The 15,628-nt window shown below is 38.7% G+C and overlaps 1 protein-coding gene across 1 annotated transcript in view; it reads left to right on the forward strand.

Moving 5' to 3' along the window:
- The window catches only part of OXCT1 (3-oxoacid CoA-transferase 1), a 154,534-nt gene that overhangs the window by 118,353 nt on the left and 20,553 nt on the right, over positions 1–15,628 (forward strand). Inside the window, exon 14 of the mRNA XM_013972785.2 lies at positions 7,470–7,559. Within this exon, the coding sequence (XP_013828239.1) occupies positions 7,470–7,559 (90 nt within the window). The remainder of the gene's footprint in view (positions 1–7,469; positions 7,560–15,628) is intronic.

Here is a 15,628-nt window from a genome sequence, read left to right on the forward strand (position 1 = left end):
GAGTCTGAGTGAACTCTGGGAGATGGTTATGAACAGATAGGCCTGGTGTGCTGCGATTCATGGGGTCGCAAAGAGTCGGACACGACTGAGCAACTGAACTGAACTGATTGAGTAGTATATATACTTTTACAAAATGAGAGAATCAGTGTAGTTAATAGCTAGGGCTCCTTTTCCTATTTGAAGATAATTGATTTCTTTAGTGCACAGATACTGATGAATCACAATAGATGTGATTGATCACAGCATATGGTAGTCATAGCTGGATTGTCTTGGAGGCCTGGTATTGTGTTTAAAGTTGTTAGATGGTGGTGGTGGGTGGGACCGAGTGTGTTAGAGAGGCAAATGGTGTGCTTCTCATGAGGAATAATTTCAGTTTTAGTTACCTGGATTGATTAGTGATGAGGCCTCATCACTACTTGCCAGTGGAACATCAGCTCTGACCCTAATGCAGGCCATGTGACTGATTCTGCAATGAGACTGAGCAGGGATGCTGTGAGAGCAGCAAAGAGAGGTCCCTAATCTGTCTTGTTGATGGGATGGGGCAGACGCACGTGGATGATTCCTGGGAGAGGTAATCATGATTGATACATAAAGGGTAACTGGAGTACACTTGAAAGAATGAGGGTGGAGCCTTATAGCATAATGTAAAGTCATATGTGGTAGACCAGAAACTCACTGTTCCTGGAGTAAACATGGGAACTGGGGTGTAAGGAGATGAGGAGGGTTCAGGCCAGGCCATCATAGTTTCTATGCCAGACGGAGTGAGGTGCTTAGGCTTTACCCTGCAGCACTGGGGAACTAGTGGAGAGTCTTAAGCAGAGGAATGATATAAAATGCTAATTATAGGAAGATTATTTTTGAGGTTATGAGTTGGAAAGATTTGAGAAGGTCAAGGGGCTTCTCTGGTGGCTCAGATGGTAAAGAATCTGCCTGCGATGCGGGACATCTGGGTTCCATCCTTGGGTTGGGAAGATCTCCTGGAGAAGGGGATGGCAACCCACTCCAGTATTCTTGCCTGGAGAATCCCTATGGACAGAGGAGCCTGGTGAGCTACAGTCCATGGGGTCACAAAGAAACAGACATCACTGAGAGACTAAGCACAGCATGGCACCAAGGTCAAGGCTGAACGCAGGTTGACTACTAGGGATGTTATAACACCACTTAGGAAGAAGTCTTAAAGATCTTATCTAGGGTAAGAAATGGTCAAACTCAAGAAATATTGTGATTGAATGACTCATTGATTGTACATAGATAGTGAAGGAGAAGCAAGAGATAGGAACATTTCTGATTCAGTCCCTGAGATGGTTGGCCACTAACAGAAATAGAAGTTGGTGGACAGATGAGATTTGCCTTAGAAAAGATGCTTAATTTCGTTTGGACTATACTGAGTTGAGGCATGAATAATTAACATACTATAATAGAAGTTTTTAGTTCTCACTCCCATAGGACCAGAATGAGTACTCCTTATTGGCAGACAGCTGTCTTCTGTTCGGTAATTCAGGGATTGAGATTTCTCCTGTTCTGTGGCTGCACCATCTTCAACATGTAGTTTGCAGGAAGGAGAAAAACATGGAAACTTGTTCTTGGAAGATTTTATGGTCCAGTCCTGGAAGTATTATATATCACTATCACCCTGTTCCATTGGTCAGAGATTATCCATATGATGAACCCTAACTTCAAGGAAGGCTGGGAAATGTAGCCAATTGCCCAGAAACAAGAGGAAATTATTTTGGGAATCAGCCAATAGATTCTGCCACAGGGTTGACTGGTGGATATTGAAATCTGAAACTCAGAGCAAAGATTTGAGCTGAAATGTGGTTTTAGAAACATCAGAGATGGAGTGATTTATATCATGAGCACACAGATGAAGTCGCTCATGGAGAACAAGTAGTGACAAGAGCAGGAGCCCAAGGGTAGAGGTTTTAAGTTGGCCAACACACAAAGCTGGTGTGGGAAAAAGGATGCGAGAAGGGGCCTGAAGTAGAGTAGGAGGTATTTTATGAACTGTGGAAGCCAGTGAGTATAGCGAGTGTTCAGAAATTAGTGGACAAGAGTGTAAAATGTTGTGAAAAGGCCCAGGAATGTATAACATAAACCCTCAGTATTACTGAATCAAATGATTAAATATTAGAGAATGGATTGAGTAGTTCTCACTTCAAGGGCATGATCAAGACAGAAATCGGACCTCAGTGTATTGAAGAGTCTACAAAGAGGAGGATAATTGATGAAACAAGATCTGAGAGAGAACAGGAGCAAGGGTGCTTACTAAAATGAAATTTTGAGTTTATTCAAGTATTGCTTTTTATATAATGCTTTTCTTTTCAGCCCCATATTATGATTGATAACTGATATTTGTTACAAGCAATTTTGTCAATTTACTTAGCAGTAGAGACTATTATTTCATTCATAGTTACATATTAATTGGTTTACATGATCAATTCACCTGTCCTGGGAAATACACATTAATCTTAGAAAAGAAAGTCACATTTTTCTTAGTTCTGAATACGAAGTATAACAGAAAAGAGAAATATGCTGCTGTACTTCTGTTATAACTTTGCTAAGCTTAAGCAAAATTTAAATCTTTTATAACCTTTCTCTCTTTGTTTAAACAATGTTGATTATTATGGTTTTTAGTTTCCCTCTATCCTGCACTTTAGCTGGGAACATGTTTAGAGGCCCTTTTCTATCCTAGAACATTTTTTAATAATGGGGAACTGAAATAGAAGTAAAGAAGCTTACATTTGGGTTGAGATGGATTCTTAATGTTCTGGTATTTAATACTGAACAACAAACCTTAGCTTTATTAATAAATAACAGCTATCTTTCCCTTTTTCTTACACTTGATTCACATTTTTCAGTGGGGCACATAGCATTAGTTTAAAATGCTTTAAAAGTTGTTTCTGTAGATTGTACATTGTTTCTCACTTAAGAACAGAATATTTAGAGGCAACAGATCTGAAAATAAGCCATTACTTTTATATACTAATGATAAAGATGATGGTAAGAATCATTTTCAGTATGTTTTATGTTTTATTTTAAATGGTATTTTAACAATCTCCTTCACTTTTCTTCAGAATTCTGATATTAGGAAATAGGATCAAAGTAAATAAAAATGTGTTTAAAATATTTATTTGGGTTTAAATATATTTCCTAGGAAAAAGAGGTAGATGATCATATTCATTTTTTATTCCTAATTCTTTAGTTCCTGGTTCATAATAGACCCTGGAAATATTTGTGAATGGAGGATAACACTTGAGTCAGTATCTTTTTAGAAAAGTTTTATAACTGTCGTATTAAATAATACGGGATGCAGCATTCTAGTGCATTTTATTTCAGTATTCTTTTCATACTTGATGTCAGAGTCAATCCATAAAATGAGCTGGCTATGAAATGAGTATCCAGCAATCATCTCACCATTATGCTAGCCAGAATACATTTCAGAACTAAAGTTGCCCCATTCAAGAAATGTGTATTTGCTGATGAGATTCTAAAGAAAGCCACACTTTGTGTCACCCTGGCCCAGTGCTTCAATCGTGCCCAGAATCTCTCCTTTATTATAGGCCTGTTTTTCTCTAAATACCACTTTCTCTCTTGTGATTTATTTAAAAGTATATTTTTAGCTCCTTAACCTCTCTGTTTTATCAGCTTTTTATTCTGTATATTGAATAGGATATAGGGTTTCTAGGAGGGAGATGAAGACGGAGATGAGATCTGTATCTCAACTCTATCAAATGTCAAGCAGTGTGTAGGACATTTGGATAAACAGGTAATTACAGTGCCTAGGACAGTATCTGGCTGAGTCACAACCTCCCCCGCAAAAGAGCAGTGGTAAAACGTCTCCTTAAGAGGCCTCAGGTCCCCCACTGTTGTGCAGCTGTAACAGTTAGTTCTGTTTCTGTGCAGAATCCTGTCCCTTACATAGAACTGTTTTGGACAACACACCATTTTATTAGTCACACTAGCTGATGTAAGAGATAAGCCTCCTGACTTCAGTGGTTTAGCACCTTATATGTTTATTTTTCACTTGTATTGAACAATGCAGTGTGTTTCTGAATAAATGGGCTCTGCTCCACATGGTCATTGAAGGACTCAGGCTGAAGGAAGCTCAGTCATCTATAATGTCAGTGTCCAGATTATAGAACTTGAAGGAGCATGATGGATTCCATGTGAGAGGTTTTTATGGGCCAGAACCTGAAACCACAGATGTCTCCTCCCTCTCTTCCGTTGTCTAGCACTCAGGCAGATGTCTTTCCCAGCTGCAGTAGAGAACTGGGATATGCAAGTAGTTGAGTCCCAGAAGAGTGCCTGCTGAGTGGGGCTGAGAGACTGTGTTGAATTTCCCACCTGCTTCAGAGAGTATGTCTTATATAACTGTTTTTTTCTGCTGGTATAGATAGAATAAGTTGTTTTCCTTTAGTAATTGATTCTGTTTCAGAAATCACTTGGGAATTGAAATGGAAGGAAATGTTGTATTTTCTTTTTCTAACACAATGAACTTACTTAAAAAATGTGAAAACAAACATTTGAAGGTTTTTCCTGTTAACTTGCTAGAATTGCTTTCCCTTAGGGGTCACTGCTGTTCTCTTTCCCATTTGGCAGGCTGCTTTTGTGAAGCATCTCTTCTGTGACACCCCCCTGCCCCAGCCTCTTCCTCCCATTCCTGCCTCTCCAGGCACAGTTAGCATCTGCATCTGCAGTGTTCTGCTAGAGCTCCAACATACCTATGTTAGTTGAAGCCATTCATCCACTTATTCATCCGAGCCCCTATAATGTAGTGATAATAATAATGAACAGTACAGTGACGGAAAGAAAAGGAGAGTTGACATTCACTGTGATAGAATCACATACCGAATAGTGCCAAGGACACAGGGAAGAGGCACTTAGCTCTGCCTTGGGATGAGGGAGAGGTGGAGAATGCTTCTTTTACAGGGAAGAGATTTGGTTCCTGTCTCTTTAATTGCACAAGGATGCTTTCCCTTCCCTCAGTGGTGAAATTTACGAGGAAAGAAGCCTGTCTTGATCATCTCTAACTCTAGCACCGAGTACAGTCAGGCTTATGTTAAGACACTCAGGAAACGGAATTGACTGAATATGTAAGTCGGTAAACTTAGAAACACTTGTTTATTCCACAGTTTTCATACATTATTTCATCCATTTCTCACAACAGCTTTATGGTAGGGCAGATATTCTTATTCCTGAATTATGAAGAATGAGCCCAAATTCAGAGAGATTTGTGAGTGTACATGCTACATCACGTCAGTCGTGTCCAGTTCTTTGCGACCCCATGGACTGTAGCCATGGACTGTAGGCTCCTCTGTCCATGGGATTCTCCAGGCACGAATACTGGAGTGGGTTCCCATGGCCTCCTGAGGGGATCATGACCCAGGGATTAACCTGTCTCTCAGTGTTTTGCACACGACACACAATGCGTTAATAGATCTCAGGTGTTCTGCACTTAATCTTTTGCATTTTTCACTCTTGGAAACAAATGTGTAAGTTTCAGAAGAGTGCTTTGAAGCATAACATGTGCTTTGAGGACAGGACATTAGATCTCTTGAATTCCTTTGCATGGTGAAGGCTGTTTACATTGAGTCGAGGGATAAAGTTCTTTTTAACAGAAACAAGAGCTAGTTCTTTTCAGCATGTTTTATAGCTCTTCATATTCCTGCCAGCACGGTTTTATGTGCCTAGTTGGTACTCTATAAGTCTTTCTTAAATAATTGACAGTGGTTTAAAATACATACATCAGTTTCACCTAAAATGGACAAGCTTCTTTTTAGAGGCTGTCATAAACTTTTACCAGTATCATTGTGTCACAATGGACAAAATTGGACTGTGGTATATTCTAGTTCAAAGAATTTTGTTTTAATTCAAGGAACGTTTAATGCACTAACTTAGTTTCCAATTTTCTTTGGCTTTCTCATTCTTTGGCACTTACACTCTTAGTCTGCCTAGGGAAACCCTGTGTGGAAGTTCAGACTGGCTGATATTCTTACCACAGCAGTTGGAGATATTTTAAAATGGACTAGCTTTAGTATCTTCTAATGCTTTAAAAATCTCAGACTTCTAAGAATTGGAGTTTATGATAGACATTCACTGCTTCCATCTATAACTTTCGTATTTTGTACCATAACATATCAGTGTTCTCTACAGAAATATTATGACTTGGTGCTTAACTTATTAAAATTGCAGTCAAGTAAGGTTGAAGGCATGACTTATAGAAATATAAAATTAGACATTTCTACATGGATATTCTGCTTCATGGCAATCTTAATGTCTGAAGACAGACTCATTTGGTCTCTTCTACTCCTTTCTTGCTCCATTCTCCAGCCATTGCCATGCTTCTCATGTCATTTAATGACAAGCTCCAAACCACGAAGATATCCTGACTACTTACTCCCTTTTCTGTTTCCTAATTCATGTTCATGCAGTGTTGCATTGACCTCTAAAATGTTTCTGAAATCAGGGGATTTGAGACTGTTTTAAAGCCAGGTGTGAGTATATTGCCTAATCTCCTTAAAGCTATGAAATTAGGGGGAAGGAGCCAAGAGCCCTGTAAGCATTTACTGTCAAATCAGCAAGAGGACTTGTATGAAAAAATATATTAAATTTTCAGGAGGTTTCAGTGTTAGAAACATTTCTCGTCAATCTACTTGAGTAAGAATTTATTTCATCATCTCTGGAAGCACTTGCTTTTTTCAAAATTCTGTAACCAGGAGACAGACTAGGCAGTGGGAATTATTCAAAATATATGGCACAGAGAATGTGGTTGGTAAATGTTTAATGAATGAGGAGCTGGACAGATGAACAACAATAGAAATGTCTTGATGAAAGGATCCTGAACTCTGCTTCTGTTTTCCGTTTTTGCTTCACAGAAATATATATTTTTGTTTTGGTTTATTTTTGTAAGAGCAAGAGGAGTGCCAAGTTTTAGAAAGACAGACCCACCTTTCATATTAATCATTACTAGGGAAACACCACTAATGCATTAGTTTATTACCTAGTGGCATTTAATCTGCAGGACATCCAAGAGAGTGCTTTAGAAAGGGTCTGTGATTGAAGACTCAGTGGTGCCAATTGTATGTTTAAAAAGAAAGAAATTAATGTCAGGGGTATATAGATTTTAATCTCCTGTTATTCTGATAGTAGTAATGTGCCCAAAATTTTGGGAAGATTCTTGAGGCTTTTCTTATCCACTGATTGCCTTATTGCTAATATTTCTTTGATGTAATAATGTTAGCTATATTTAATAAATGTGACATAGTAATATTTATCGTGAACTTATCCTTCAGCCACAGAATAATAGAGAACAGCAGAATATTAAGGTGATAAAGTTCAAGTACTAAGCAATGACGGTCAATGAGTTTTTCTGATTAATTATTCCAGCAACTTCTTGCAAGTTAATTTTGTTACACCATATACTGAAAGGTTGAAAGATAATTACTTCTTATTTTCTGTTTGTTTTGCAGGGAAAGATGGTGAAAGGAATGGGAGGGGCTATGGATCTAGTGTCCAGTGCCAGAACCAAAGTAGTGGTCACCATGGAACATTCTGCAAAGGTAAGGAGGGCTACTTTTGGAAATTCACACTAAGCTGAAATCCTGTGCACCAGGTCATGTGGCTGTGGTTTTTATTGTTTGCTCTGGATCACTCAACTTGATAGTGTTTATATTTTAGACCAAAACATTGCAAATAAAGACAGTTATTTATTATCATTCAGCTAAATGGTTTAACTTTGAAGCAAACATCAGGGCATTCTTTGATTATTTGCCTCACATGCGCATTAAAGGTAAAAGCTATAATGTCTTCAAAGGCAGTGAAAAGATGTTAGGGAAGAGGTGTTGATTCAGGTCTGTAGATATTTTTAATTTGGGGGCCACACCCGGCGGCATGAGGGATATTAGTTCCCCAACCAGGAATTGAACTCGTTCTGCCATACAGTGGAAGCTCAGTGTCCTAACCACTGGACTGCCAGTGAATTCTGATTCAGGTTAAAAGATGGTTATAGTGGTTGCTATTTCTGTGAAAAATGAAAATGCAACAGAATGTGGGTTTTTAAAAGCAGTTATTTTCATATGGATAATATGGCCTTTTACCAAGGCTGTGGAGTTGCCATTTTGAGAAAGTGTTAGAAAATGATGGACTTGGTAACAGCAAGTGGTCTATTCTGAAGAATATTACACTTTTATTTTGATTAATTATTCAGTGTTTATTGAATGCCTGTTCTGTGTTGGGCACTGCTGAAATTTGGCTGTGACTAAAAATGGATAAGAATCCTTGACCTCGTGGTGTGTAATTAATGATAATGATGATATCATTATCCTACAGTGTTGATGGCTTCCATTCATTGAGCTTACTCTGCTCCAAAGGTACACTAAGCTCTGTGTGTATTTGCCTGTACAAGCCCATGAGCTTGATATAGGTATTTGTTGTGGGTCTAGAAACAGAGTTTCAGTGAAGTTAAGTACTTGCCTGAGGTCACATAACTAGTGGAACTGAGATTAGTCCTGATACCTCTGACTTTGAAGCCCAGTCTTCTAAATGCCAAGTTATCAGTATGACTTCCTTTCTTAGCTTAATTGCCTTCCTGACCCGAATCCCTGGGCTTCTGATAATTTACAAAGTTGATATTGAGTGACAAGTACGCTTTTCACTCTCTATGCCCTTTGATCATTCTCCTTTTAAAAAATTCTTAGTTTTGAAACAAAAACTATTTGTTTTCACCTTATTGTTGTTGTTCAGTTGCTAAGTCCTGGACTGCAGCACGCCAGGCTTCCCTGTCCTTCACTATCTCCCAAATTTTGTTCAAACTCGTGTCCATTGAATCAGTGATGCCATTCAGCCATCTTGCCCTCTGTCATTCCCTTCTCCTCTGTCGTTCCCTTCTCCTCCTGCCCTCAATCTTTCCCAGCATGAGGGTCTTTTCCTTGATACCTGCTGTTTTGAGTGGAAATGGTAGTTCATTTTCACTTTTTTTATTTGGTGATGAAGTGTTGTTGGAGAGCCTGGATCTGAAAGACTTGCATTTGACTTGCTTCCCATGGGGAGTTCTGTTACAGAATGATATGTGTGATGAAGCAGTTTCATTGTGAAAACTGTAATAAATACAAAATTATCATAAATTGCTTAGTAAACACTGAAAACTGAGCCATGAAGCATAAATATGGAACAATAGAAATGAAACCAACACAGGTGACTTCTGAGCAGTGCCTGGCAAAAAGCATCCAAAATACTCCATTTCAGAGACAAAAGAATGCCAAACGTGCAAATCAAATCCAGATTTTTTCCAGAACATAATGTCTATTTGGAGGAAACTCTTGCCGACTTTCCTTTTGTTGTTCCTTCAATGTTGACACATAAGCAGTGAAGTCCGACTCATTTCAGATTATTTTTGTGCATTCGTTTTCAAAACATTGGGCCTGTATTTAGCAAATTCTCTCTCTCTCACTTCTCTTTTCCCCCCAAACTGTTTTCTTTCTCCTCAGCTGGAATTTTTGATAGAGGAAACATGGCACTTCAAACTTCTGATTAGAAGCCCTTATTAAAGCTTTTCATAGAAGGAAGATACTCTTTTTTTTTTTTTTTTTTTTTTAGCATTTCTTGTTTTTCTTCTCTCAGTGAGGAAATTGGCAGTGACTTTTAGACCAGAACTGAAGTTAGATATTTTCCCTAGATACTTTCAATTGAACAAACTAACAAAAACTATTCTTGTGATTAAGAGATTGGTTCAAGATGGTGGAATAGAAGGACATGTGTTTATCTATCTCCTCTTGTGAGAGTCCCAAAATCACAAGTAGCAGTTGAACAACCATTGACAGGAGGATGCAGTAATAATAGTGATTTCTTCATACTTCATAGTTAGATAACCTTGAAAACTGGGCTTCCCTGTTTGCTCAGTGATAAAGAATCCACCTGCCAATGCAAGAGACACACGTTCGATCCTTGGGTTGGAAAGATGCCCTGGAAAAGAAAATGGCAACCCATTACAGTATATTTGCTTGGGAAATCCCATAGACAGGGGAGCGTGGTGGGCTACAGTCCATGGGGTTGCAAAAGAGTTGGACATGACTTCAGTTCAGTTCAGTTCAGTTCAGTCGCTCAGTCGTGTCCAACTCTTTGCAACCCTATGAATCGCAGCACACCAGGCCTCCCTGTCCATCACCAACTCCCAGAGTTTGCTCAGACTCAGATCCATCAAGTCAGTGATGCCATCCAGCAATCTCCTCCTCTGTCGTCCCCTTCTCTTCCTGCCCCCAATCCCTCCCAGCATCAGAGTCTTTTCCAATGAGTCAACTCTTCACATGAGGTGGCCAAAGTACTGGAGTTTCAGCTTTAGCATCATTCCTTCCAAAGAAATCCCAGGACTGATCTCCTTTAGAATGGACTGGTTGGATCTCTTTGCAGTCCAAGGGACTCTCAAGAATCTTCTCCAACACCACAGTTCAAAAGCATCAATTCTTCAGTGCTCAGCCTTCTTCACAGTCCAACTCTCACATCCATACATGACCACAGGAAAAACCATAGTTGACTAGATGGATCTTTGTTGGCAAAGTAGTGTCTCTGCTTTTGAATATGCTATCTAGGTTGGTCATAACTTTTCTTCCAAGAAGTAAGTGTCTTTTAATTTCATGGCTGCAGTCACCATCTGCAGTGATTTTGGAGACGCCCAAAATAAAGTCTGACACTGTTTCCACTGTTTCCCCATCTATTTCCCATGAAGTGATGGGACTTCATGCCATGATCTTCGTTTTCTGGATGTTGAGCTTTAGGCCAACTTTTTCACTTTCCACTTTCACTTTCATCAAGAGGCTTTTTAGTTCCTCTTCACTTTCTGCCATAAGGGTGGTGTCATCTGTGTTATTGATATTTCTCCCGGCAATCTTGATTCCAGCTTGTGCTTCTTCCAGCCCAGTGTTTCTCATGATGTATTCTGCATAGAAGTTACATAAGCAGGGTGACAATATACAGCCTTGACGTACTCCTTTTCCTATTTGGAACCAGTCTGTTGTTCCATGTCCAGTTCTAACTGTTACTTCCTGACCTGCATATAGGTTTCTCAAGAGGCAGGTCAGGTGGTCTGGTATTCCCATCTCTTTCAGAATTTTCCACAGTTTCTTGTGATCCACACAGTCGAAGGCTTTGGCATAGTCAATAAAGCAGAAATAGATGTTTTTCTGGAACTCTCTAGCTTTTTCCATGATCCAGCGGATGTTGGCAATTTGATCTCTGGTTCCTCTGCCTTTTCTAAAACCAGCTTGAACATCAGGAGGTTCACAGTTCACGTATTGCTGAAGCCTGGCTTGGAGAATTTTGAGCATTACTTCAGTAGCGTGTGAGATGAGTGCAATTGTGTGGTAGTTTGAGCATTCTTTGGCATTGCCATTCTTTGGAATTGGAATGAAAACTGACCTTTTCCAATCCTGTGGCCACTGCTGAGTTTTCCAAATTTCCTGGCATATTGAGTGCAGCACTTTCACAGCATCATCTTTCAGGATTTGAAATAGCTCCACTGGAATTCCATCACCTCCACTAGCTTTGTTTGTAGTGATGCTTTCCAAGGCCCACTTGACTTCACATTCCAGGATGTCTGGCTCTAGATTAGTGATCACACCATCATGATTATCTGGGTTGTGAAGATCTTTTTTGTACAGTTCTTCCATGTATTCTTACCACCTCTTCTTAATATCTTCTGCTTCTGTTAGGTCCATACCATTTCTGTCCTTTATCGAGCCCATCTTTACATGAACTGTTCCCTTGGTATCTCTAATTTTCTTGAAGAGATCTCTAGGCTTTCCCATTCTGTTGTTTTCCTCTATTTCTTTGCATTGATCGCAGAAGAAGGCTTTCTTATCTCTTCTTGCTATTCTCTGGAACTCTGCATTCAGATGCTTATATCTTTCCTTTTCTCCTTTGCTTTTTGCTTCTCTTCTTTTCACAGCTATTTGTAAGGCCTCCCCAGACAGCCATTTTACTTTTTTGCATTTCCTTTCCATGGGGATGGTCTGGATCCCTGTCTCCTGTACAATGTCACGAACCTCATTCCATAGTTCATCAGGCACTTTATCTATCAGATCTAGGCCCTTAAATCTATTTCTCACCTCCACTGTATAATCATAAGGGATTTGATTTAGGTCATACCTGAATGGTGTAGCAGTTTTCCCTGTTTTCTTCAATTTGAGTCTGAATTTGGCAATAAGGAGTTCATGATCTGAGCCACAGTCAGCTCCTGGTCTCATTTTTATTGACTGTAAAGAGCTTCTCCATCTTTGGCTGCAAAGAATATAATCAATCTGACTTTGGTGTTGACAATCTGGTGATGTCCATGTGTAGAGTCTTCCCTTGTGTTGTTGGAAGAGGGTATTTGCTATGACCAGTGCATTTTCTTGGCAAAATTCTATTAGTCTTTGCCCTGCTTCATTCTGCATTCCAAGGCCAGATGTGCCTGTTACTCCAGGTGTTTCTTGACTTCCTACTTTTGCATTCCAGCCCCCTATAATGAAAAGGACATCTTTTTTGGGTGTTAGTTCTAAATGGTCTTGTAGGTCTTCATAAAACTATTCAACTTCAGCTTCTTCAGCGTTACTGTTTGGGGCATAGACTTGGATAACTGTGATATTGAATGGTTTGCCTTGGAGACGAACAGAGATCATTCTGTCATTTTTGAGACTGCATCCAAGTACTGCATTTCGGACTCTTTTGTTGACCATGATGGCTACTCCATTTCTTCTGAGGGATTCCTGCCTGCAGTAGTAGATATAATGGTCATCTGAGTTAAATTCACTTATTCCAGTCCATTTTAGTTTGCTGATTCCTAGAAAGTTGACGTTCACTCTTGCCATCTCTTGTTTGACCACTTCCAATTTGCCTTGATTCATGGACCTGACATTCCAGGTTCCTATGCAATGTTGCTCTTTACAGCATCAGAGCTTGCTTCTATCACCAGTCACATCCACAGCTGGGTATTGTTTTTGCTTTGGCTTCATCCCTTCATTCTTTCTGGAGTTATTTCTCCACTGATCTCCAGTAGCATATTGGGCACCTACTGACCTGGGGAGTTCCTCTTTCAGTATCCTATCATTTTGCCTTTTCATACCATTCATGGGGTTCTCAAGGCAAGAATACTGAAATGATTTGCCATTCTCTTCTCCAGTGGACTGAACTCTAGCCAGACTCTATTCCTGTAAGTTTCTGGAACATTCCAAACACCCTCTGCCTCGGGGCCTCTGCGCTTGTTGCTCTCTGTGCCTGGAAAGCTCTTCCTCAGGTATCTGCATGGCTCGCCTCCTCAGTTCAGTCAGATCTCTGTTGAGAATACCAGAGCAGCTTCCCCTGACTATTACAGAAAGTCAAATTCCCCCCTCTTCTGATGGTTATTCATCTCCTTTCTGCACTAGAATGTGAGTTCCATGAGGGCAGAGGCTCTTTCTATCACAACAGCTGAGGAGAATCATGCCCGGTGCATATTAGGAATCAGTAATTGTTGAATTCATTAATTTGAACATACTTGACCAGTTTTAACTTTTTCCAAGCAGTTACATGTTCATAAACTGCCTCTATTTTATCATTATAACACTCTTTTGAGGTAAGTCTTAACTGTTTTCCTTCTAAAGATAATCCAACCAAATTTCATGGAGATTAAACATTCTGATAAAGGTCAAGTAGAAAATTAAGACCAAGTAGAAAATTAAGACCAGACGCAAGCTGAGAACCTACATATCCTGCCTCCCTTTTCTGTTACTAAACTTTTCTGTCTGGCAACTACCATCATCACTAACAATATAAAGGAAAGTGTTTTGTTCTCAGTATTGTGTACTGGAAATGTGTTCCTAAGGGTATAACTCTCAGAGCACAAAAGCAAAGAAATTCAGTCATAGTTGTCATTTATTGGAAACAGGCAAAGCTCCAGTACTTATTTTTGAGAACATAAATGAGAGCTCTATTTCTGAAACAGGCTTAGGTTTTATTTTTATTACAGTAGAAGGCTTGGATTCTAAAGGATAAAAAGAGTCATAATTATATTGTTACGAAGATGAGGATAAATCTTTGTGAATAATATTTTTAATAAGTCTAATCCGTATCTGATAGCAAAGCAGTCATATCAAAATGTTGAATACTATTTTACTTTGTCTTTGCTTTTTAAATATAATGTAACTTATTTTTTAACTTTTATATTGGGGTATAGTTGATTAACAATGTTGTATTAGTTTCAGGGGCACAGCAAAGTGATTCAGTTATACATATACATATATCTATTCTTTTTCAAATTCTTTTCCCATTTAGGTTATTATAGAATATTGAGCCAAGTTCCCTGAACTATACAGTAGCTTCTTGTTGATTTTATGTTTTAAATATGGCAGTGTGTATAGGTCAATTCCAACCTCCCATCTGTCCATCCTCCCCACCTTCCCCCCCAATTAGAAGTTTGTTCTCTAGGTCTCAGATTCTGTTTCATATAAAAGTTCATTTGTCTTTTTTGTCATGAAGTTGAGAATAAATCTTTGTGAATAATACTTTTATTAAGTCCATTTCATATATGATAGGAAAGGTGTCATATGGAAATCTTTAATACTGTTTTACCTTGTCTTTGCTTTCTTTTTTTGTGTGTGTGCAGAGGAATTATACAAAGTATAGATGAGATTTATTCATCCTTTTTAATTTGGATCAAATATATTACCAAAAGCCGCAAATATGAAAGAGTTTTTTAAAAAATGCCTTCTCAGATACATCCTTGAGATAATTTTCAACAACATTGAAAAGTATCTCAAGATAAAGTATTCTTTTGTGAGGATAATTCATAATTAACAGTTTCATTTGGTTTAATTTTTTTCATTCATAAGAGCTTGTCTCTGTTTTATAATTTGCTAATGAAACTTCTTGGCTAGGCTTGTTTGGGAAAAAAAACAATATTCACCATTAAAAATAGAAATCCTCACATGGTTTTGTCTTTTTTATTTGTCCTTTAATGATGGACATGCCTGCAAAAAAAAAAAAAATGTTATAATGGAAGAAAATAGCAGAACACAACCCAGCAACCAATAAAGCCCTTTAAAATGTCTTATAGAATTTAATGAATAACATTAAGTCCTGTGATCTTGAGTATCCATAGTTCTTGATAGGAAAGCTAACACTTCAGGAATGGAAAGCTAGCAGTTCAGGGATGGAAAGAGAAAACAATTTCTGCTCAGTCCTGGACTCTGCCATCCTTCGTCTAGAGACCATAGGATGCAGTCTTTGGAGAGAAAATAAAAGGCCATGATAAAGACCTTTGTATTATATTGAAGAAAAAAGGCCTTCTATTCTAAGGTCTCAAAGCCCTAAAGACTACTTTCAGGGAAATGACTTGCTGTATCTATTGTCTCATTTGGCTGGTCTTCCCCTGAGAATGTGCCTGTGTAACTACAAACTGTTATTATATCCACTTGTAAAAACCATTTGTAATAGCAATTGCTCTCCACTTCAGAGCTAGCTTAGTCTTTCCACTGAAGTCCTATGTGGATTGTTGGCATCCTGACCAAATAGGTGCTATGTAAAGGCTAAAAATGTCCCATGAGGATAAACTCAGTGTGAGTAATATGATCATCATCCTGTCCTTTTATTCTTTATACCTTGATTTTCTTTATTTAGCAAG

Source organism: Capra hircus, chromosome 20, assembly GCF_001704415.2.
Source record: "Capra hircus breed San Clemente chromosome 20, ASM170441v1, whole genome shotgun sequence".
Classification (NCBI taxonomy): domain Eukaryota; kingdom Metazoa; phylum Chordata; class Mammalia; order Artiodactyla; family Bovidae; genus Capra; species Capra hircus.